This window comes from Melanerpes formicivorus, unplaced genomic scaffold, assembly GCF_026170545.1.
Source record: "Melanerpes formicivorus ecotype bairdi unplaced genomic scaffold, bMelFor1.0.p_v2 SCAF_14, whole genome shotgun sequence".
NCBI classification, from domain to species: Eukaryota; Metazoa; Chordata; class Aves; order Piciformes; family Picidae; genus Melanerpes; species Melanerpes formicivorus.
This window is the reverse complement of record NW_027142366.1, coordinates 15,655,334-15,678,466: the sequence shown is the minus strand read 5'-3', so window position 1 is coordinate 15,678,466 and position 23,133 is coordinate 15,655,334. Positions and strand designations below refer to the sequence as shown.

The 23,133-nt window shown below is 39.7% G+C and overlaps 1 protein-coding gene across 41 annotated transcripts in view; it reads left to right on the top strand.

The window, feature by feature from the left end:
• RBFOX1 (RNA binding fox-1 homolog 1) overlaps window positions 1-23,133 on the top strand; it is an 881,269-nt gene that overhangs the window by 811,810 nt on the left and 46,326 nt on the right. For 33 of the 41 annotated variants that reach the window (XM_068147194.1, XM_068147209.1, XM_068147190.1 and 30 more), the window contains 2 exons: window positions 257-337; window positions 16,885-17,017. In XM_068147194.1, coding sequence (XP_068003295.1) covers window positions 257-337; window positions 16,885-17,017 — 214 coding nt within the window. The remainder of the gene's footprint in view (window positions 1-256; window positions 338-16,884; window positions 17,018-23,133) is intronic. The other 8 variants (XM_068147203.1, XM_068147188.1, XM_068147199.1 and 5 more) reach the window with 1 other exon arrangement.

The following is a 23,133-nucleotide window of genomic DNA, read 5'->3' as shown; positions in this document are numbered from 1 at the left end:
CTCTGAGTGTGCATTCGCTTCCCTGGGCAAAAAAAGGGGGTTTGTGTTGAGGGTGGGGGGTGTCTGTGCTGTGCTCTTTCCAATGTCAAATTGTACATGTTTATTGGGGCTCTTTCTGCTTTGAAGCCAAAGGACACCAAGTGCCCAGCTTCACCACAGTGCTCTGGTTGACACTTTATTTCTGTGTTTAGATGCAAACTGAGGTTTAGTTTGAGTGTTCCAAATCCAGATACCACTCTCTCTCTCTTTCTTGTAGGCAGGGTGCTGCTGTGCCAGGCAAACCAGGAGGGATCTCCCGTGTACAGTGCCCCCAGTTCACTAGTATACACATCCACAAGTAAGCTAGTGTTACGGCTCTTGTTTTGTTTGTATTGTGACAAAAGCACGTTAATGTGAATCAAGCCCCCTCAAAATGTAAACTTTCCTAATAGCTCTTGTTAATCTATGTGTGGTGTTTATAAACATATGTAAGTAATGTCAACAGATAATTCACTGGGTTTAGTCGCATCTTTATTCTCAAAGTACGTGTTATTAGGGAAAAAAAAGAAAAAAATAATAAAAGATGATCTCTGTTGTAATGGTCTACAGAAGTGGTCAGAAATTCCACAGTAACAGTGACATTTCTTGTAATCCAGGCCTGTTGTGCACTCTGTGTTCTGTTAGAAGATGAAGTTACGTTTGGGTTTTTTTTTGTTCTTGATCACACCTGTGATTTAATAAACAAAGTTTCCCTTTATACCACCATTTGATTGGGTCAGCAAGGGAGTGTGCACAGGAGTATTTTGAATTCTAAAATGCTGCTCAAATAACAGAGCAAAGGCAAGCCCCACTGATGCATGCTGCTCTCAGCCCTTTTCCTGTACAGAACTTTGGTGCTGAAGCACATCCTCTAAAATGCTGAAGCAGGAGCGGAACCAATATGGTCAATGTAAACAGGTGGCTTAGGTGGTACCTCTGACACCAGCTCTGAAATCTATTCAGATGAGAAACCTCCAGCTGAACAAAGTAGTAATAGTTGCTACTTGCTGAATCAGGGCAAGCAGCAATATTTCACTATGTATTCTTAACAGTCCTCTGTCAAGTAAATACTGTACATTGATTTAACAGCGTTATGGGGTATGCTCTGTAATCAATCTAGAATGCAATTCTACATTTGAAAAGCTTATCTGGGCTCCTTAAAGCATTAATTTCTTTTTTAATTAAAACCAGGAATAAGGAGAAAAGAGTTCCACAATGATCATCTCCACAGTCATGTAACTCTCTTATGTCAAAGAATATGAATATCATCCCTAGAGCTGCTGCTTTTACAGTAATTAAATATGGGATCCGTTCTCAAGTCAAAAGTCTCTTGGAGGTGTTCAAGGCCAAGCTGGATGAGGCAACTTGGTCTTGTGGAAGGGTCCTGAAAGACCACCTAGCTCCAGGGCCCATGGCACGGGTTTCAGAACTGGGTGGTATTTCAGATCCCTTCCAACCCAAACCATTCAATGAATCTATGAGCCTACAGATACATAACAAACTAACAAAATACATGACATGTTTTAAATTGGAAAAGATGATCAGTTAAATTTGCATTTTCTTCCAGATGCTCCAAGGATATTGTGTACCATATGACCTTTCTAAAGCAGTGGCTTTTCAAATCCTTGTAGTAACACAGAGGTGAAATGCTGAGTGTGTGCATCCATATTTCTTTGTGTACAGTAAGAGCACACCGTTCTTTTCTGACTGAAATAGCAGTCTTTTGACTGAAAATATCAGTCTTGGACTGAAAATCTTTTCCTAGAAAATTATCCAAACATTTCAGGGAGCTTCTTTTGGAGGAGGAGGACAGAATTTGTTCTTAATTTTCTGGAAATTGCTCTAAATAAAGCCTTTCTTAAGTTTACCCCGTTGCTCCTATAACCCCACCGAGTTCCATCCTAGGAAATTTATTTCTGCACTTGCTGTTTGCATTGCATGGTATTTCCACTGTTATTAAATCCCACAAGAGCTGCTGTAGAGCTAGCTAAGCTCCGGACTTCACTGTCTCCATTATGTCTCATGGGTTAATCCCTTTGAACAATCTTATTTTGCAGTGGTGCTCCTTGGATAATGATATCCTAACAAACACCTGTTTGTTTTCAATTATGCCAAATACATAAGTAAACAGCGTTTGCCTATCTGCCTCCCACTGGGCAATGTGTAATACGCACTTTCATAATGGAGATTGCTGGTAGCCCCTGCAGTAGAAATTAGCATGCTTTTGTTGAATCTGCGTGTCTGCAAGTCATGATTTTTCTTTTATTTCATATTGCCAAAACTTAGTTTCCCATACAGGGTCACAACTCTTAATAATACAGAATAGCTACAATTACCAATGATAGTAATTAGTTATCTTTTATTTCTTCTTATTACCAAACTTTCAATAACTATGTAAAAGAGATCCATTTCTATAGGAAATGATACTAGGAAGGAAATAGAAATGAAGCTTGAGTTGTGTCTCATTTTCTTTCTTTTACTACATTGGAGATGTTCCATAATCTATTTTTCATTCACATTTGTAATATTGAAATGAAAACTGGTAAATCAACATTAACATCTGAGAGACTAATACTTTTACTGTTATCATTCCATGCAGGCAGCAATATTGAAGACTTCATCTTTAAATAATTTGTTAATCATTTCTTCATGTTGCTGCTGGTATTGTAACCGTGTAATATTGTAGAACAGCTCGTGGTGGAAGAAATATGAGGTTTTTAGGTTTGTAATTGTTTCAACAGAAGGGAAAGAGTCAGCTGAGATTTTTAAAGCCATGTGAGATGTTTGCTAAAGGTATTTAGGAATTTTCAGGTATCGATTCAGATATTTTTAGGAATATTGTTGTCCTTAACTTGATTGTTCATCTTTTGCTCCTGAGCTATTTTTTGTAAGGAAAGTCTGAAACATGATTGTAAAATACAACCTTCTTAATTTGGCTAGAGTTATTTCTCAGTTAACTTTTTGATTAATTGCATAGGTCACTAGTAGTCTTTTATGACTCTGCAAGATTTTAGCTTATTTTTTGGCCAGCAAGAAAGAAAAGTACATTTCTTGGAGCTACACTTTCCCTTCTGAAATTTTATTTCCCCAGGATATATTTATGTATCACATTGTACCTTTCCCAGTATGGTGATTAGTTACACCTCTGAATATGTCAAGAGATGGAAACATGGCTCTGCTTCCTTCCATCACTTCTGGCCCTTCGCATAATACAGAAAGAAATGAGCTGTTTCTTCTGCAAGCAGTGGAACAAATCAGTAGCAATAGTCTCTCATGCCTCATCTGTTCTCTTATGCTGAAGCAGAAGATAGGACCTGGATCAGTTTTTCATTTGCACATCTATTGTGGGAATAGATAATTTGTTATGTAGAAAGCATAGTTCCAGCACGCAAATGTGTTACCAACCCTTGTCACTTACTGAAACAACCAGAAGAAGAAAGTTCATGGTCTTGTCTTGGCCTCTATAGATTCTTATAGTACTGGCATCTCAAGGACAGAACTAATACAAGTGATTTCAGTTAAATCCTTCATCATTATCTTGATATAGACAAGTACTGGGAGAAGATGCATCCAGAAAGTAAAGATTAGAGTATGCCAAGTCCCAGTGAGTAAGTAAACATTCATGGGAAGCTGCTGGAGGCTTGTGATGCTGTCCTGAAGCTTAGGGAGTCAGTTTGGCTGCATGCAACTGACAGTGTCTTTTTGCCCTCACTTTTTTAGACTAGTTGCTTCCACAGGAAATGTGTTAATCCTGAAGAGATTTGTATCTTGTGCTGGGTTACACCACCCTGGGTTTGAGTTACGAGAGCCCTGCTTCCCCCAAGGGACAAAAGAAACCTGATCCAGGTGGACATGGTTTCTCCCTCCCGGGAGGAGGGGTCTCCCCTGGTCTAAGACGGCCTGTTCTGCTCCCCCTTCCTGTCCAGCAAGACCATAAAGGGGAGGGTGTGGCAGCCATCTTTTTTCCTTTGCTCCTGCCTTGCCTGTTTGAAAGGACCAACAGCTGCTGCCAGCCTCCTGGTTCTGCCACATGCTTGGGCCTGATCTTCTCCCTGCTGCATCCATGCTTCTCTAAAGGACTGAAATCCACATACATCAAGGGAGATAAAAGGCCATCCAAATTTGGTTTTGTATATTCTCCTATTCATCCTTATTCCTTACCCTTGTAAACCCTCCCTGTTATTGCTGTATGTATTTTTTTTGTTAAAAAATTTACTTCTCCTACTTCCAACCAACTCCAGATTACTTTTTGGTAGATTAAACTCCAGTTATGGCTCAAACCACCACAATCCACTCTTAAATATATCAACAAGAGTTTTGGTCCTTTTCCAAATTGAAGCTACTCAAGAGCAGGATCCATGAGAATATGAAGACCTTGCTGGACAAAAGGAAGATTCAAAAGAAGAAAAAATTTCTGCTGCTGAATACAAAGGACAGTAATGTAGCTGGATGTGTATGGTTAACAAGGGCAAAAATGCAAACCTGAATTTATGCAAGAACTTTTCAAAGTAGTCTCACGCCTGTTTTGCCCATTTTTCTATACAGTAGAAGTTCCTGAAAATGTGAATTAAATGAGACAGTAGTGAGAGCCAAAGCCCAGGAAATAAGGAAGGTGTGAGGTTGTAGAACCACAGACAAATTTGGGTCAGAAGGAACAGGTTACACCGGGGTGCCTTGAAGGATGGACACTGCACAACCTTTCTAGTTTACCTCTTCCAATGGTTGAATATCCTTACAGGGGAAACTGTAATTTCAAGTTGCATTTCTTGTTTCTTGTTCTCTTAGTGTGTGCCTCTGTGAAGAGCCTGGCTCCCTTTTCATGAGAATCCCCCCACCCCTACCCTTTCATGGCAGGGGATGGAAAAGGAGATGCACCTGCCAGTAGGAAATTTTGTGGTTTGGAATTGCTGATCCTTGTTCTTGGGCTCACGGAGCACTGGCTGGTGGTGCAAGGAAACCAGCCTAAAGCTGGGCATCATGTTTTGCACAACATACTTGGTGCATACCCTGTGGAAGGTGAGAGGAAAGAGGTCACAAATTTTAATGACAGTTCAAAGGCAGATAATTTTTCACTCTCTAAATTATCAGACCTTTGTAACAGGCAGATCTTTGTAACTTTTAGGCTTTATTTTAGCTCCAAGTAAATCAGGTATGTAACTACTGGCAGATTGTTCTGAGCACACATTAAAGGGACAGTTCCCTGGGCTCAGTAGCTACCAGATGTGGCAAATCAGTGCATTGCCACATGCCCTGTGCAGACAAGTGTCTGCATTTCCCAAATGTTTTGTGTGTTCTCCATAAAAGAGAATTTTGCCTTGGCTTCAATGAGTGCGTTTTAAACTGGTGTCAGTTTGGCTTCGATTTACTAAATGTCAGACCTGTTTCATCTTCACTAAGCGTGCTTCTCAGCTTCAAAATATAGATGCTCTTTTTTCCCCATACATTTTCATATTTTTTATTAAAATTAATCAAATCTTTCATATTGCCAGAAAGTGATAGAATTAGAGATTAAGAAATCAGATACTATTTTACTTCATCCTACTCAAGGGCAAATACTGTTGATGGCCCATTCTTTTAATTGATATATTGATTGCAATTTTGTGAGGAGTGGTGGTGGAATTCAGCAAAAATGATTGAGGTGGTACCAATGCTTATAAATCTGTCCCACATTGTTCTTGTTCTTTAATTGCAATTGTCTGATGAAACTTCCATCAGTTTCTGTAATTAACCTAATGGTCTAAATGAATTTCCAGATCACTGGTTATTCATTTCAATATAGAAAATGCCATTACATTGCATTTAATTAATACAAAGTGAATTTATAGTCCATTGTATCGTTGGAATAGAATTTTCTGGTTTAACTGTTTCAATTATGAATATTTTTTCTCTCATATTGTCTCTCCCATTTATGAACTTGAGTGTTCATTCCCTATTCATACTAAAACAGTATAAACCCCTTAGAATTAAAGTATTTAAACCCCAGTGCTCTTCAAGTGCCTGTTCTCAGAGTATCACTGTATTTTTTATTTATTTATCAGTTCAACTATTTTTAACAGAACTCAGTGCCAAATTCATAATCCCATGATATGCCCTTGAACATCTTATTTGTCTTGATATTCCTTTCACCGAAGTGCAGATGACAGATAAGCACTCACCAGAGAATATTTTTGCTTTGCGTCAGACAGATATTAAAACAATAAACTATGTTGCCCAGGGATTTTAGCTTATGAGCAACCAGAAAACAACAAGGCAAAGATGAGATGTTTTTGAAAGGTGGGGAGGCAGTTCTTTCAGGAAATTCCCTGGAAACCTTTGGTCCTGTAATATTTTTGACAAGAAATGATCTTAATGCTTAGAGTCCTTTAAAGCAAATCTGGAAAATGCATTCTATTACTTCAGAGCAGGCATTGGAAATATTCCTAAATTATCCTAGAGAATCCTACTAATGGAAAGTTATATGTTATGTGCCAGGAGAAAAGGAAAATCTATAGCAGAACCTTCAAGGATTAATTCTGTGATGAGAGAATTTTGCTTTTTAGGTATGTTCTCTGTTATAACCTTATCAATGCTTGTGGATGGCAGACACGTACTGTATTTGCAAGGATCATTCTCCTGCGGGTGTTTGGTTTTGATTCATAGATGGAGGGTAGTTCAGGATTTTGATGATATGCACAGAATAAATAAGGAAAATCATAAGCACTGCATATAAGTACCACATCCAGCAGTAAGATTTCATAGAATCATTGACTACTAGGGGTTAGAAGGGATCATCAAGTCCATTTGAGAACTCGTGCTACAGAAATTAAAATTAAGTAAAGGGTGTCTGTTCAATCTGTCTGTTGAATACCCTCACTTAGAAGTGCAGGTTACTTGCCTTAGGAATATTAGTAAACTACCTAAAAAGTGCTGTATGGAACTGTTAGCATATTTCTTGTTTCAGGGAAGGCATCCCAAGTTTTATTTTTCTGTGCCTTTACTAATGGATTGAAGTAAGACCTTTGGCACTTCTGTTATGTTCTGGGATATTTCCATTACTGAGAAGATTACATGGAGAAAATATAAATTTTCTGGAGGTGATCTGAAGTGCACTTCTGAGTAGAATCATTAGTGGAAACACTCAGTTTTATAAACCTTGATTTTGTCAGTTTTAATCTCTTGCACACATGTAATTACCTAAAATTATACTGTAATGATGTTAGTCCTTTGATAGCATTATCCTGAGACTCCCAGCAACTGAAGTGCAGGTGCTCCTTGCGTTTGGTGCATCCTTTCCTGGGTTTTCTATGTAAGACATGATTTACCATATTCAGTCCAAATGGGCATGTGCTTTGTTGTAGGCACCAGTGCTTCATTTGTTCTGCTTTGATTTTTGAAGTTTTTCTTAATTTATTTGTGGTGATTTTCATCTTGTTGGTAAGGGAGAGACTGTTCAATTTGAATTGGTATATGGGTCAGGTTCAGTTTAAAGAATGAATATTTCATAGTTTCATAGTTTCATTCAGGGTTGGAAGGGACCACAAGGATCATCTAGTTCCAACCCCCCTGCCATGGGCAGGGACACCCCACACTAGATCAGGCTGGACAGAGCCTCATCCAGCCTGCTCTTAAACACCCCCAGGGACGGGGCCTTGACCACTTCCCTGGACAATCCATTCCAGGGTTTCACCACTCTCATGGGGAAGAACCTCCTCCTCACATCTAGCCTGAAACTCCCCACCTCCAGCTTCATTCCATTCCCCCTAGTCCTATCACTCCCTGAGATCCTGAGAAGTCCTTCCCCAGCCTTCCTGTAGGCCCCCTTCAGATACTGGAATGCCACAATTAGGTCACCTCGGAGCCTTCTCTTCTGCAGACTGAACAGCCCCAACTCCTTCAGTCTGTCCTCATAGGAGAGGTGCTCCAGCCCTCTGATCATCCTTGTGGCCCTTCTCTGGACACGTTCCAGCACCTCCACATCCCTCTTGTAATAGGGGCTCCAGAACTGGACACAGTACTCCAGGTGGGGTCTCACCAGGGCTGAGTAGAGGGGGAGGATCACCTCCCTCGACCTGCTAGCCACACTTCTGATGCAGCCCAGGATCTGATTGGCAGTAGAAATAATTTCCCTCTGTCACAGCATTTCTGACTTAAAAATGTTTCTGCAAACTAAATTTTTAATTGGTCTGTTTTCTCTTAAATTCATGTGGAATGGCCAGTCACTTCATCACCATTGAAGATCTGTATTAGTAGGCTGTATTTCTATGTTTTTGGTTTTCTCTGGTTTTTACTGCTTTATAGGAAAAACGCTGAGTACCCCTGCAAAGGAATAAGGCAACGTAACCACTACAGGACTGAGTCAGTACAAAACTCCTGCCCGAAAAGGAATGGCCATACTTTTGAGTAGACCAATCACACATATAAATTCCAGGCTACAGAAACCTCATTATTGAACATTTAGGAGTAAACTGTCTTTTAATGTACTTCTTGAATAATAACCCAGAAAGTGTGTGAATATTTGTGTCTATATGGTGAAAAGAGTTGATTCACATGACAGTTCAAACAAAAATATCAATAAGAAGTAGGAAGGGAAATTTGCTAATTCCTTTCCATTATTTTATTCCTTTTCTTCTCATGTACAGAAGTATAAAAGGTTGAAAAATCATATATCACTTCCAGAGAAAAGTATTGCTGTCATCTCTTGTCAAAATAGAATCATAGAATTGTTAGGGTTGGAAGGGACCTCAAGGATCATCTAGTTCCAACCCCCCTGTTGTGGGCAGGGACACTTCACACTAGAACAGGTTGCTCAGAGCCACCTCCAGCCTGGCCTTAAAAATGTCTTTAAAAGGTTTTAAAACGTTGTTTTGGTTCATCATATTGGACCTTGCTTTCAGCGAAGTTACACAAAATGGAATGTGGGAGAGTCCCACTCATTTCTAAGTCAGGTAGTCCTAAAGATAGTACAACGTTAACAAAATCAAATAAAATGACACTCATGCATTTTATATCTTTCGTATAAGCATCAACCTTTTAAAACTGTGAAGTGAACTTCTCTTGGTTTTTTGGTTTTGTTTGTCTTTATAGCACTGTTACAGCATTTTTTGCTGTACAGGTACAGCATTTTTTGCATTTTTTTTATTGCTATATATGGACTTCCTGGAACTATTTTCAATAGAACTGTCCTTTGCCCTTCTATCTGCCAGTGTTTTAAATGGTGAGTAATAAGTCATCAGTAAGATGTATTGCAGTTGTCCAGATTCTCTAACTAGAGCTTTCATTGCACTCCTGCAAATCTCTTTTTAAGTGCCTTGCCGTTGATACCCCTGTTAATCTGTTCAGTGCTGGTGCAGTGTGTCTGAACTCGCATGCTTAAGGGTTTTGTAAAGGCAGATTTACCCTGAACTGTGTGCCACTGACTTTTTTACCTTATATACCATCCAACAGCTGGGGAGTGGGAGATGACTGGAAAGCAGTGCATAACTTATTCTGGAGTCAGTTGTGGAGGGTGTCTTTGTTGTGTAGTTCAAATAATGAAAAGGATGTTTGACCGAGGACACCTGGGCACCTCCTGTGTTTCAGTGCTTTCCTGGTAATGAAGATATGGCACCTGGTCACTTGCAGTTCTCATGACTGTCTAAGGAGTTAGGGCAATAGGATTCTTTGTATTTTCTCCTCTCAGTATACAGCTAAATAGTGAGAATTATATTTAAGGGTCTTTTTAAATTGAGATCTTCCGGTCCTAGATGCAAAGCTCCTGATGTGTCCTTAGCTTGATATTGAGGTGCTGCATTAGTCATTTGCAGTAGGTAGGCACGCACAGCTGATCCTACATCCCAAATCATTCTGTAAGATGTGAAGTTGTCCATTTTGTAGTTTTCAGCTTGGTTTCAGATTTGGTTTCAAATAAAGACTTCACTGTTGCATTTCTTGCATTGTGTGACAGATATTAAATCGTGGCTCTTGAAACCATGTTGTACACAGCAACATTCTTCAACCTGAATTTCCCAAATAGCAGGTAATTTTGAGGAATTAGGAGTTTTAGTATCTATATAACATTGCAGGTGCAATTCTTTGTTTTGACTTCTTTTTGTTTTCAACATGCCTGCTTTAGGCTAATAGCTGGGGTTTTTCTCAATCACTCCCTGCCTAAATTGTTCACAACCCAACGACATTCTGACAATCTTCTTTTTTACAGTTTAATAACGCTGTTGAATGTTAGTAAGCCTTGTGTCATCCAGGCGGAACTCTTTGTCACCACATAACTGACTTTTCATAAACATTCAAATTACTAACTGGTGTCATCTCTTTATAGTAGTGCCACTCTTTGTCTAGTTCCCCACAACCGTGTCCTTTATTTTGTCTCAAAAGTGGTGTTTAGACACAGGGGAAATTCTCCATTTGCTTGGAACTTGTAGCTGTCCAACAACCAGGAACACAAAAGTTTTGTTGAACAGTTAAGTGTCTGTCATAGATTCACAGATTGCTCTGGGCTGGTCACCTTACCCAACCTTAATAAGGACCCTAAATAGAGAGGTCTGCTTTTTACTGAAATATTTGGGGGGGGGGGGGGGGGGGGGGGCGGGGTTTGAGTGCATTTGATTATGTTGGTGATTTGATATAGAAAATCAGAACAATTTAAATTGTTTCTTGTAAATCTGAGGATGAAATATTTGAAAATAGAAGAAGCTGACTGTCCTCTTTCTAGAAATAGACTAGACTAGACTAGAATAGAATAGAATAGACCAGGTTGGAAGAGATCTTTGAGATCATCGAGTCCAACCTATTACCCAACACTACCTAATCAACTAAACCATGGCACCAAGCACCCCATCCAGTCTCTTCCTAAACACCTCCAGTGATGGTGACTCCACTACCTCCCTGGGCAGCACATTCCAATGGCCAATCACTCTTTCTATGAAGAACTTCTTCCTAATATCTGGCCTAAACCTCCCCAGGTGCAGCTTGAGGCTGTGTCCTCTTGTTCTGGTGCTGGGTGCCTGGGAGAAGAGACCAACCCCCACCTGGCTACAGCCTCCCTTCAGATAGTTGCAGACAGCAATAAGGTCTCCTCTGAGCTTATTCTTCTCCAGGCTAAGAAACTCCAGCTCCCTCAGCCTCTCCTCATGGGGCATGTGCTCCAAACCTCTCCTCAGCTTTGTTGCCCTTCTCTGGACACCTTCCAGCAAGTCAACATCTTTCCTAAACTGAGGGGCCCAGAACTGACGTACTCTTTCAGGGTTTACTTTATTTTTAACAAGTTTCACCAAATGTATGTAAAATTTGGTGCTAATTTGGATTTTACTGGAAACTTAATGCAGTAGTGTTGCGTAAAGGGATTCAATTACAGTGTGCAGTGTTTTGTAAGTAACTGTCTCTCATAAAAAGTTAATTAATCAGAGCTGTGTCAATTTCCTTGTGCCATGTCAATTTGCAGCAAGGTAATTAATCACTAATCGCCCAGCGTGCAGCGAGCTAAGGGACAATCCATGAGTCATTTATTGTTATTTTTTTCCCAAATAAATGGCACACAGAGCCATGAAGAAACACATCTTGCCTTTCATAATATTTTTATCGACAGTTTTGCATGTTGTAATAGACTGCAGCAACAAGCAGCTGTAGTTCAATGGAATATGAATATTAAAGAAACAAATGAGAGCAGATTTATAGGCCATTGCTTTTCTGTTATGTCAGTTTTGAGATTACACTGAGCAAATGAACAGTGAAAAATTACTCTTCCATGTGGAGAATGGTGATTCGACTTGTACATTAATTAGGGATTTTTTGTTTTCCTTTTCAATGCATTTCAAATGAGAATGTTCTATAAGTAACAGTTTGTCCAAAATATAGATTTATTAATTCCTAAACAACTGTGTTTAATGCAGACAGATATTTTTGTGCAGTAGTAACAAAATCATCATGCTACTGATTTCAACTGTTTGTTTCAAAAATAAAGAAGAGATAGTGAATGAAAGGAATAAAAGGGACCAGCTGTGATTGCATATGATTTAGACAGCAAATTCCCCTGAATTCAGTTAATTCACAAGGAGATCCCAGGGATAAACATCTTGCAAATGTGACAGGTGGGAAGCTGTATTTCAGCTTCCTATTTTTTAAGCAGTGTGAACTTTCTAATTATTTTTTTTCCCTTACCTTGAAATTTAAGGAATTTAAAAAGCTTTTTTATAATCAATTCTGTAGTACCAGAGCTTGAATTTTCCTTGCTCTGTACTTTGGAGTGTATTTACATGCCAAGATCTGCACACATCCTCTTTAGTACAGTGTTTAATATTCTTTTAAAGAATGCCAAGTAACACTAATTACCACTATTACAGTGAAGTGAAAACTCACTGCACAGCATATACAGGATAAACTCCTGAATCTGTTCCTGAGATCTCAGATAATATCATGTAGATTATTCTGGTTAGCCTTTCTCAGCATGTTACCCATTACATCTCTTTGTTTTTAATTTATTGTCCAGCACTTCTGAAGTGTTTCCTCAACAGGGATCCTCCTCAACTATGGGAATAATGTAAATGTCTCTCCCTGCCTTTCTTAACAGCTGAACTATGTTGCAGTAAATTAGCTATAAACTGATTCAAACATGAAGTAACATTAAAATTCTGGGCCATAAAACATTTGGAAACTCTTGATGGCAGATGACCTGCTAGTTTGCACAAAGAAGGAGAGATTAGGAGTGCTGGGAGGTAGATTTGTGCATCCATTTTGATGGCACACCTTTCTTGAGGCATATGGCACTCTCATACAAATTCAAACCACAGCAGAAATGCAAAGAATAATTGCCCATTAAAATGGCTGTATATTTTTATGGCTTTGATACAAAATCTGCCCCCTGTTGTTTTTTGCATCTGCTGCTCTTCCATCTATCCTAAAGCTTTAAAACTTTAACGCACAGTGTATAACCTTTAAGTATTTTTTACCAGGTTATATTACTCTTTTTGGGAACTCAAGCTTTGGCATTGTTCCTTCAGTCGTTGTTTTCCAAGACATATGATGAGATATGGTGCCTAGAAAGTGCACCTACCTGGCATGTTCATTTAATAATAATAATAAAAAAAACCCAAACTGATGCTTATTGTACATTTTTTGGAGAAATTAACAGTTGATTAAATTTCTTCTGTGAACAGAAAGATTGGGTTCCACTGTTTTGCCTCATGCTCATTTTGGCTTCTATACACAGTCATTAGTTTTCTACATTTTAACACTGTATTGGCATGAATCCTGTTAACTCCAGAGGCATTTTTATTTAGTTGAATGTTGCAATTTGCTGACCAGACTTCATATTTGAGATCTAAACTGAAGTTTGATGGAGCATTTACATGTTGTAAACATGAAACATTGTCAGAGTATCTGGCCAATATTAATTGTAATAGTAACTTTTTAGGCTATTTTGTCCTCTTAAATATAACGATGGCACAAATATGTTTAAAGAAGGTATCTTGCCAACATACTGGTCCATTAAAAAGTTTCATTTAGGCTGCAGTAGAAGATGATTTGTAAGCTTTTTTGATAATTATGTTAAGCAAAGCCAAGCACATCCCCAGCATCTTTGGGGATTGAACTCTTCTCCCAGGCAACCAGCACCAGACCAAGAGGACACCATCTCGAGCTGTGCCAGGGGAGGTTTAGTCTGGATGTTAGGAAGAAGTTCTTCGTAGAAAGAGTGATTGGCCATTGGAATGGGCTGCCCAGGGTGGTGGTGGAGTCACCATCACTGGAGGTGTTCAAGAGGGCATTGGACGTGGCATTTGGTGCCATGGTTTAGTCATGAGGTCTATGGTGACAGGTTGGACTTGGTGATCTTTGAGGTCTCTTCCAACCTTGGTGATTCTGTGTGATTAGATAGTGTTGGGTGATAGGTTGGACTCAATGATCTGAAAGAGCACTTCCAACCTGGTCTGGTCTGGTCTGGTCTGGTCTGGTCTATTCTATTCTATTCTATTCTATTCTATTCTATTCTATTCTATTCTATTCTATTCTATTCTATTCTATTCTATTCTATTCTTCTTTTAACTTTTTGGATTTTTATTTATTTATTTTTATTTGAAAAGTAAAAATTCCAATTCCAGTGTGAGAGCTGGGTTTTTTTTTATGGTTATTGTAGGCTCATTTGTATGTGAACAGGGGGATGAATACTTACAGAACTGATGGGGCTATTAGATGAGAATGTACATTGTTTCTTTGGCTTGATACTTGATTTTATGTAGTCCTTAGAAAATGTTTTGGTCATTATTTTTCACCTCATATCATCAAGGTGTAGTTGGAGAAATCTGCCTTTTCTCTATCACAGATCAGAATAATTCCAGTTATCAAATGTCTTTGATAAATTTATGGTATTTTTGCTTAGAAGTGCATACAGATGCTTCCCTGCTGAGAGTCAAACACATTCTCATCCCCATTATAATAGCATTTGCACTTACTGAGTTTCATCCATTTGGCACTAAGGCACTAAGGAAGGTTGACCTACAAACTGTAAGTCATTAAAATCTTTACCCCTCCTGGCTAGTATATTCATTATTTTGGGGGCTGGTTAATAGTACTTAATGCTGCCTGATGGGAGAGCTCTTTTCATAAAATTGTTTTTATGAAGTCCATTCTTCAGCTGTGTTCTAATGGTGCTATTTCTGCTGGTTATTTTGGGGTGAGGATATTGAAAAATTGGTAGCAAAATTAATCTTGTGGTTATAACATGTTCCTAACCATCTGATCACTTAACTGGCCTGTGGATTATTTTGCCTGTAATCTTGCTCTTTATTACCTGGGAATTGAAGGTACATTTTCAGATACTCTTGATTTTCAGACTGACACAAATAAATATTTTGGGAGGGATGCAATTCAGTTACAGATAAACTCTACTCTGAGGCCCTGCTTGATCATAAAAGTTAGCAATGGCCACTCAGTTCCATATTTCTGAAGCTTAATTTCCATCTACTTAGATTCCTTCTACTAATCGCTTCTACAAGCTTTCTGAGTTTGGCTTTACTCTAGCCATTTTGTGCTTCATGATTTTGATAAGCAGACAGTGCAAAGCAAGCATAGCAAAACAATTATTTTATTTCAGGCTTTTCATTCTAACACAGTGTCTGTGTTGCAGGTTCTTGGTAAAAGCTAGAAATCAGTATCTCGTCTTAGCATCTCCCATGAATGCTGAGCCTCCATGATGGGTTCTGGGTTTGGTAAACATGGGTGATGTGATTATTCCTACTGTTTCCAGTTTCTCTTTTGTAACAGAAAGCCTTCAAATTTCAAGCATTGGATAGATATGTTCCTTTTATTCCCCTCCCCGAAATGCTTTCAGTGGCTTTTTCTTTAAGGCTTCTTAAATGCAGTTGACTGCAAGGTTATCAACAGAATGCTGAGTTCTGTGAGTTCATTATCCTGATTTTTTGTTGTGCATACTTTTTACAGAAAGAGGAATAAAAATGTGGCATTTGCACTTTTTAAAAGGCTGGTTTCATTATTTTTGTTGCTGTAAGGTGGCTCTGTGTTGTATCACAGACATGTAATCTTTGCAGCATTACTGTAGAACCTTCTTATCAGTGAGGAGGACCTAACAAAGCCACAAAGCTACACCATAAAGCAATGATGGAGAAGTCACCGCAGTTACAGCACTTTCCTTATGTTCAGCCAGCAACATCTACAAGCTGTGAATTTTTCATTTTCTTCCCCAAATTCAAGACTTCTTTTAAAATTTAATGCTAAAACAGATTAAAAGTTAATGCTAAAGACAAATGTGGACTGAAATTAATTCATACTTCAGACTTGACAAACTTTCTGGTTTATACATCATTAGTTCCATTTGCTTGCTTCTTACTGGGGCTTTGCTATGCAGTACTTATTTCTTTTCTCTTTTTATTTACATAATGAAAAAAAAATTAAACATAGTGAAGCACAACTGCAGTAACCTGAGTGCCAACAGAACTGGATTTGCTTTTCTCTGGCTCGCTGATGAATTAGTTAAATACCTGTTCTAACATTGGCCAGCAATATATGTGCAAAGGCGAAATGGAGTAATGACATATTTGTTAAAAAATCTGGCAGAGAGAGTGGAAGTTTTTTCAATTTAAAAGTTTGTAAAGAGAGGATTTGCAGGAAAAAAAATATCTAAGTAGTCCTGTATTACTGTTCAATTTCTGATTAATGTATTTTAAATCTCATATCAAATGGTAATTGGCGTTCACACTGAGCTGCAGTGGTCTGAATTAATTTCTTTGTTAAACACCTTAAATGTTTCTGTTGGGTCTGAGTGTTATATGAATTTGATAGATCTTTCTAAACTATGCAACTGCTGCTTTTGAAGGAATAATGATAGGAACAAGGTACATCCCAAAAATCTGAGAAAACTCTCTTCCTTGGTATACAACTAAGACCCAGTCCAGAATTGGCTCTGAACAAAAGTAAAGCTCTGGTTTTAGTTGGTGAATTCACTGGATAATTTAGATCACTGGAGGTCTAAATGTCTCACCTCCACTCCAGGCAGGGCTGGTTTTTGATGATAGATGCATTAAGGTGATGGAAATGTCTCTGGCATTGTACATTTGAGCATGAACTGAGTTGGACCTCAAGAAGTCTTCTGGTAGCAGCCCTGTCTGACCCAGTCACCATTATTTTTGACAGCACATTCTAAGAGATCAGAGCCACCTGCTATCTGAATTCCCAGTCTGTCTCCTGTTTGCATACAAAGGTTTTCCTGAAAAAGATGAGGGCTCTGGTTAAAACACCACTAATTTACTAATGGGGCAATTCCCTCACCTGGTTACAGGCAAGCTTTAACATAAGCACTGGCCTGCTGCTATATTAGCTGGGTTTAAAATGTCAGCTTGATGTGAATATTTGACATTCCTTTCCTGTGTTTTCTTTTCTTCCCAGTGCCAGGATTTCCCTACCCTGCTGCAACTGCCGCCGCCGCTTACCGAGGTGCCCATCTAAGAGGCCGAGGTCGCACGGTGTACAACACGTTTCGCGCAGCAGCACCCCCCCCTCCAATTCCAGCCTACGGCGGGTAAGAGCAGCATCTTTTACCTATTAGCATGAGTCTCCAAAGGCTACAAGCTCTTTGTGGCTGTGGTGCATGCTGATTGTGTCTCACCGCAGAAACCAGCGCAGCATGAACCGGTCCCAGTGCTGGAAGTGATGCACCTTGCACGGAGTGTTGAAAAATGACTGTAATTTGTACTGCCATGGTTGGTGGCCTTAAGCATTTCAGATGTCACATATTGTTATGTAAATGCTCCTAGAAATGGAATGCTTTGGAACAGAGAAGTTGTTTCAACTACAGATATATATTTGATGATTTCAAACATCTGGTTATTAAGGAGGTTGGATTAAGTTAAATTTTTGTTTGCTTGCTTGTTTTCAAATCATCCACTGCAAGTTGTCTCTGGACTGAACGCTTAGTGGTGTGTGTTTGGTTGGGTTTTAATTTATTTTATTACAATTTGTTTAGGTTTCTTTTTTCAGTTGACATCCTTACCATGATAGAAATCCAGGGCACTTCTCTTGGGGCCATGTGCTTTTCAGTATATTTGCTTTAATAAGACCTTAAGATTTCACTGTTTCATCTGCATTTATTAAAACCAAGCAGTAAGCTAGTGAACAAACTAGAGAAATTCGTATTAATAATTTCTGCAACTCAATCATCTTCTGTTTTTTCAGAAGATTATTTTTTTCTAGGTGTGTTTTTTTGATGGAAAGAAGGAAGAAACTAATTCTGTTGCTCTGTCAATGCTGACACAGAAGGGTTCTGTGTGCTGCATATGATACTGAAAATGCAGTCCAAAAGCTTTCAGCCATTTAAGGAATTGTGAATATTTGACCAGGCTGTCCAGGGAGGTGGTGGAGTCACCATCCGTGGAGGTATTCAAGAAACATGTAGACATGGCACTTTGGGACATGGTTTAGTGGGCATGGTGGTGTTAGGTACATGGTTAGGCTCGATCTTAGAGGTCTTTTCCAATTGAAACAATTCTGTCATTCTATAAATTTGGAAAATTAGAAAGCTTGGTGGATCCCAGGCCAGAACAGAGTTTTGTCATAAGAATCTGAAGTAGATATGCCACTACCTCTCTGTAGAGGAAACAAACCTTTCTGAGAAAGGGTCAGGAAGGAATTGCTAAGTCTTTGAATGAGGGCAGTGTCTCAATCTTTCTCTTCCCTGACTAAAATCCTGTTCAGCAGCAGCTCATCCACTCTCGCTGTGGATATCCCTTATAAGGGAGCTTGTAGCACAACACATTGTACTCCTCCCTTGTTCCAGTAGAAGGTGGGAGCCCTTCACTAGTTCCCTCAATTTCTCATTAAACTTTTGTTCTGTTAAGCCAAAAGGCAATGTCTTATTCTAAGATAAGCTTGGTAATGTTGTCAGCATGCCATTGAGCTAAACATTCAGGGATATCCAAGACAGGCAGTTTGAGCATTACCTCATATTGGGTAGTTATCTCCTCAGAGAGATAAGGTGTTCTGAAAATTAAGATAAAAATGATGCCACAGAATCAGATTATTCTGCAAAACTGTATTTTGTACCTTAATAAGCAAATTAATAATTTAATAAGGAAAATAGTATATGCACTAATGGAGGAAGACATAATGACTTTTGAAGGTTCCCTAAGTTACATCTGGACAAGACTGATTCCTACCAAAGTTATCTTGCTGTTGCCCAGACTCTCATTTATAGTTAAGGTAGTCCATTCCCAATGGTGGGAACAGGTTTAGAGTGCCCTATAAGAACTGATTTCAATTTAAATGTCTCAGCTACAAAGTGAGACATACAAGAGAGACATGGACCTGGTGGTGCGAGTTCAGACGAAGGCCACAGAGATAACCAGAGGCCTGGAGCTCCTCTCCTGTGAAGACAGACTGAAAGAATTGGTGCTGTTCAGCCTGGAGAGGAGAAGTCTCTGAGTAGATCTTATAGCTACATTTCAATATCTGCTGAGGACCTACAGGAAGGCTGGGGACGGTTTGTTTAGAAGGGCTTTTAGAGACAGGACAGGGGGCAATGGTTTGAAACTGGAGCAAGGCAAATTTAGGTTGGACATAAGGAAGAAGTTTTTTACAATGAGAGTGATTAAATGCTGGTACAGGCTGCCTGGGGATGTAGTCGAGGCCCCATCCCTGGAGACATTCAAGATCAAGCTTGATGTGGCCCTGGATAGCCTGGTCTAATTGGAGGTGCCCCTGCTGACTGCAGGGGGTTTGGAGAAGATGACCTTTGTGGGTCCTTTCCAACCCAGTTCAATCTGTGACTCTGTTAATCTCTGAATACTTTATAAAAAGTGGACTCTTTCCATGCCTACTTAGTGTGAAAAGAAACTATTTAATTTGAACAGAGCACAATATGTAGGAAGATAACAACATGGGTTATTACCAGCTTCATGTTGTCACAAACATAGTACCTTACTTTAATACAAAACCATAAAGTTATATGGGACAACATATACAGGTTGGACAATAACTTTTGGGTAGTATTTTCAAAATGAGTAAATATTTCTACACCAGTAAATAACTTTAAATTTACTTTACTTTAAGGGGCCACATATGGGTGCTCTGTGTGTAGATGTGTGTGTTATATCAGTTTTTATAGTTTTGTTAGTACAGGGGCACTGCAGGAAGAATTAAATTTCCAAGTGTAATGCATAGATATTTTGATGTAATTGTACTGCTTCCTTCCAGTGTCTGGCATGCATCAAGAATAATGTGGCCAGTAGGAGCAGGGAAGTCATTGTGCCCCTGTACTCTGCGCTGGTTAGGCCGCACCTTGAGTCCTGTGTCCAGTTCTGGTCCCCTCAGTTTAAGAAGGACATTGAGACACTTGAACGTGTCCAGAGAAGGGTAATGAGGCTCGGGAGAGACCTCGAGCACAAGCCCCATGATGGGAGGCTGAGCAAGCTGGGATTGTTTAGCCTGGAGGAGGCTCAGGGGAGACCTTATTGCTGTCTACAACTCCCTGAAGGGAGGTTGTAGCCAGGAGGGGGTTGGTCTCTTCTCCCAGGCAACCAGCACCAGAACAAGAAGACACAGTCTCAAGCTGTGCCAGGGGACGTTTAGGCTGGAGAAAGTTCTTCACAGAGAGAGCCGTTCACCATTGGAATGTGCTTCCAGGAAGGTGGTGGAGTCACCGTCCCTGGAGGTGTTCAAGAGGGGATTGGATGTGGCACTTGATGCCATGGTTTAGTCATGAGGTCTGTGGTGACAGGTTGGACTTGATCTCTGAGGTCTCTTCCAACCTTGGTGATTCTGTGATTATTCTGTGATAGCAGAGTTTGGAATTTCTTTGTACTGCTTTGTTCCATGCTCACCCATTGTGTACTCTGACATGTCAAAGAGGCAGAAAGGGATTTTCATGAGAAGAAAATCCTTAATCAATGAAAATAAATTATAAGAATGCCATTTTCAGTCACAATCAGAATAGGAGTCAAGGAAAATTACAGAGATAATAAAGAGATCACCGAAAATGAATCAATGTACAGAAGGAAGCAAACAACTTGGAATATCATTTGTTGATAAGAAAAATGGAAAAATCTTTGACTGCTGTTTTGCAATTCATTTAGTAGCAATTTCTCATTTTTCACTCCGGGAAGGAGCCCAGCCTTAAGAGTAAAGCAAACAATTTCATCCTAAAGTAGTTTCTATCATTAGAATGAAAACAAAAGGAGACATTTATTTTGTATAATGACAGATAATTTTTATTTTTAAATTATAAATCTTCATTAAATTCCTGCAGTGTTGAATTAGGAAAAAAAAAAAATCCTTTTCAAAAAAGACCCACATGTAAGTGTCAAATGTAAAGCTGAAGTGTTAAATTACCTTTTTCATTTTATTTCATTAACCTTAGCTTATTAGCAAAATAAAATCTAATACTTCTTTTAAAATTATCTTTACACTTGTTTATATTGCAATGTTTTGGGGCTGAAAGTGAGCCATTTTGCTTTAAATTTAGAAGTCAACTGTAAAGCTGAGAACATCTATTTCTTAGATCAGTCTGACATGCTGCTTGCTGGTGTTCATCTCAGCAGCAGTGCCTCAGGATTCCTTGCTGTGTAACAGAAGCCTGTTTGGTCTCCCTGGAATCTGTCCTTGTTCTCATTCACTGGTGTCCTCTTTGACACCAGCTGTGAGGTTTTCACACAGAAGCATTCAGGTTGGAAAAGACCCTGAGGACCACCAAATTCAACTGATAAACCTACCCAATAAGGTTCACCTCTAAACCATATCCCCAAGCACCACATCAAAACCACCTTTAAACACATCCAGGGTTAGTGACTCAACCACTTCCCTGGGCAGCACATTCCAATGCCTGACTACTTGTTCCATAAAAACATTTTTCCTAATGTCCAGGCTAAACCTCTCCAGTCACAGCTTGAGGCCATTCCCTCTTGTTCTGTTACTAGTTACCTGAGAGAAGAGACCAGCACCAGCCTGTCCGAATGTCCTTTCAGATAGTTGTAGACAGCAATGAGGTCTCCCCTCAGCCTCCTCTTTTTCAAACTAAACAGCCCCAGCTCCTTCAGTCTCTCTTTGTGGGAGCAACTCATCATAAGGGCTCTTCAGGCCCTTCCCCAGCTTCCCTGCCCTCCTCTGCACTCACTCCAGTACCTCCACACCTCTCTTGTGTTGAGGTGCCTAAAACTGGACACAATACTCAAGGTGTGGCCTCACCAGTGCTGTCTACAAGGGGACAATCAGCTCCCTGCTCCTGCAGGAGTAAGTGCAGCTTCACCTTCATGGTCCTTGTGTAAGCACATACAAGAGTTTTCTTATGTGACAGTCATTCATTCTGGTCACTGTACCTTGGCATCTCTCCTGTAATGTGGTGCCTAAAACTGGACATAATACTCAAGGTGTGGCCTCAGCAGAGCTGACTACAAGGGGACAATCACCTTCCTGCTCCTGCAGCACTCAGCATTTCTGGTACACGCCAGGATGCCATTGTCTTTCTTGGCCACCTGGGCACACTGCTGGCTCCTATTCACTTTCTTGTCAATTGGAGCCCTGAGTCACTTTCTGCCAGGCAGCTTTCCAGCCACACTTCCCCAGGCCTGTAGCACTGCTTGAGGTTGTTGTAACCGAAGTGCACCACCTAGCATTTGGCCTTGTTGAAGATCATCCCATTAACCTTGGCCCATTGATCCAATCTATCCAGTTCTCTCTGTAGAGCCTCCCTACTCTCATGAATACCAACACTCCCACCCAACTTGGTGTCATTTTCAAACTTACTGATGACATACTCTATGTCTTTATCCAGGTCATCAATAAAGATAATAAACAGAAATGGTCCCAACACTGAGCCCTTGAGGCCACATGTGACCAGCCACCAGCTGGATTTAACTCCATTGACCACAATGGAATTAGACTTAGAAGCTGTTATCTTAGAATCTGTTTATCAACAAAGTTATGAACTGGCCAGAGGCTCCAGTCTGTAAGGAAATCTAGTAGATTCTGTAGTCATCAGGCAAAACAAGCTAGTGTGGTTTGTATGGACAGCTCTCTTCACCAGCTCTAAGGAGAATTATTGAGTAGCTCCATATTTAAAGCAATGCTTTTTGTATAAATCAAAGAACAGCACATGTGTTTTAAAATGTGCCATTTAAAAAAGAAACCAGTGTCTATGAGGTAGGTAGCACTGCATAATTAATGCCTCCTTTACTGGCACTTGAGGCATTTCACAAATTCCTCAAGATAGCATCTTCTTTATTAGCTTATGAAAAATACTTCATTTTCAGCATCTGTGGTACCATTTCTCATGCCTTGAAATACTACAGTGTGCAACCTAATTCATTTATGTACCATGAAAACCTACCAAAACTGAAATGAGGCAGTAAAGTTTTGTTTGTGTAAGAAAGCTGAATGCTGAAATGTAAAGAGTCTGGAGAGTTCAGCTTCAAATCTATGCTGCAAAGGAAAAGAAGAGATAGTTGGGTTTCATAGGGCAGGAGAGGCTCATGGAGAGCAGAGCCTGTCATTGTAGGAGGTTGTAGCTGTGTAGCTGTGAGCTATTGCCTGCACATCTTAGAGGGTTCTCCAGAAACCTAACAGCAAGATTGGTGACTTCATTGAGGAGCAAAGCACTTGCTGTTTTAAGCTTTGTAAATTCCTTTCATACCTTCTTTCTTGGGACAG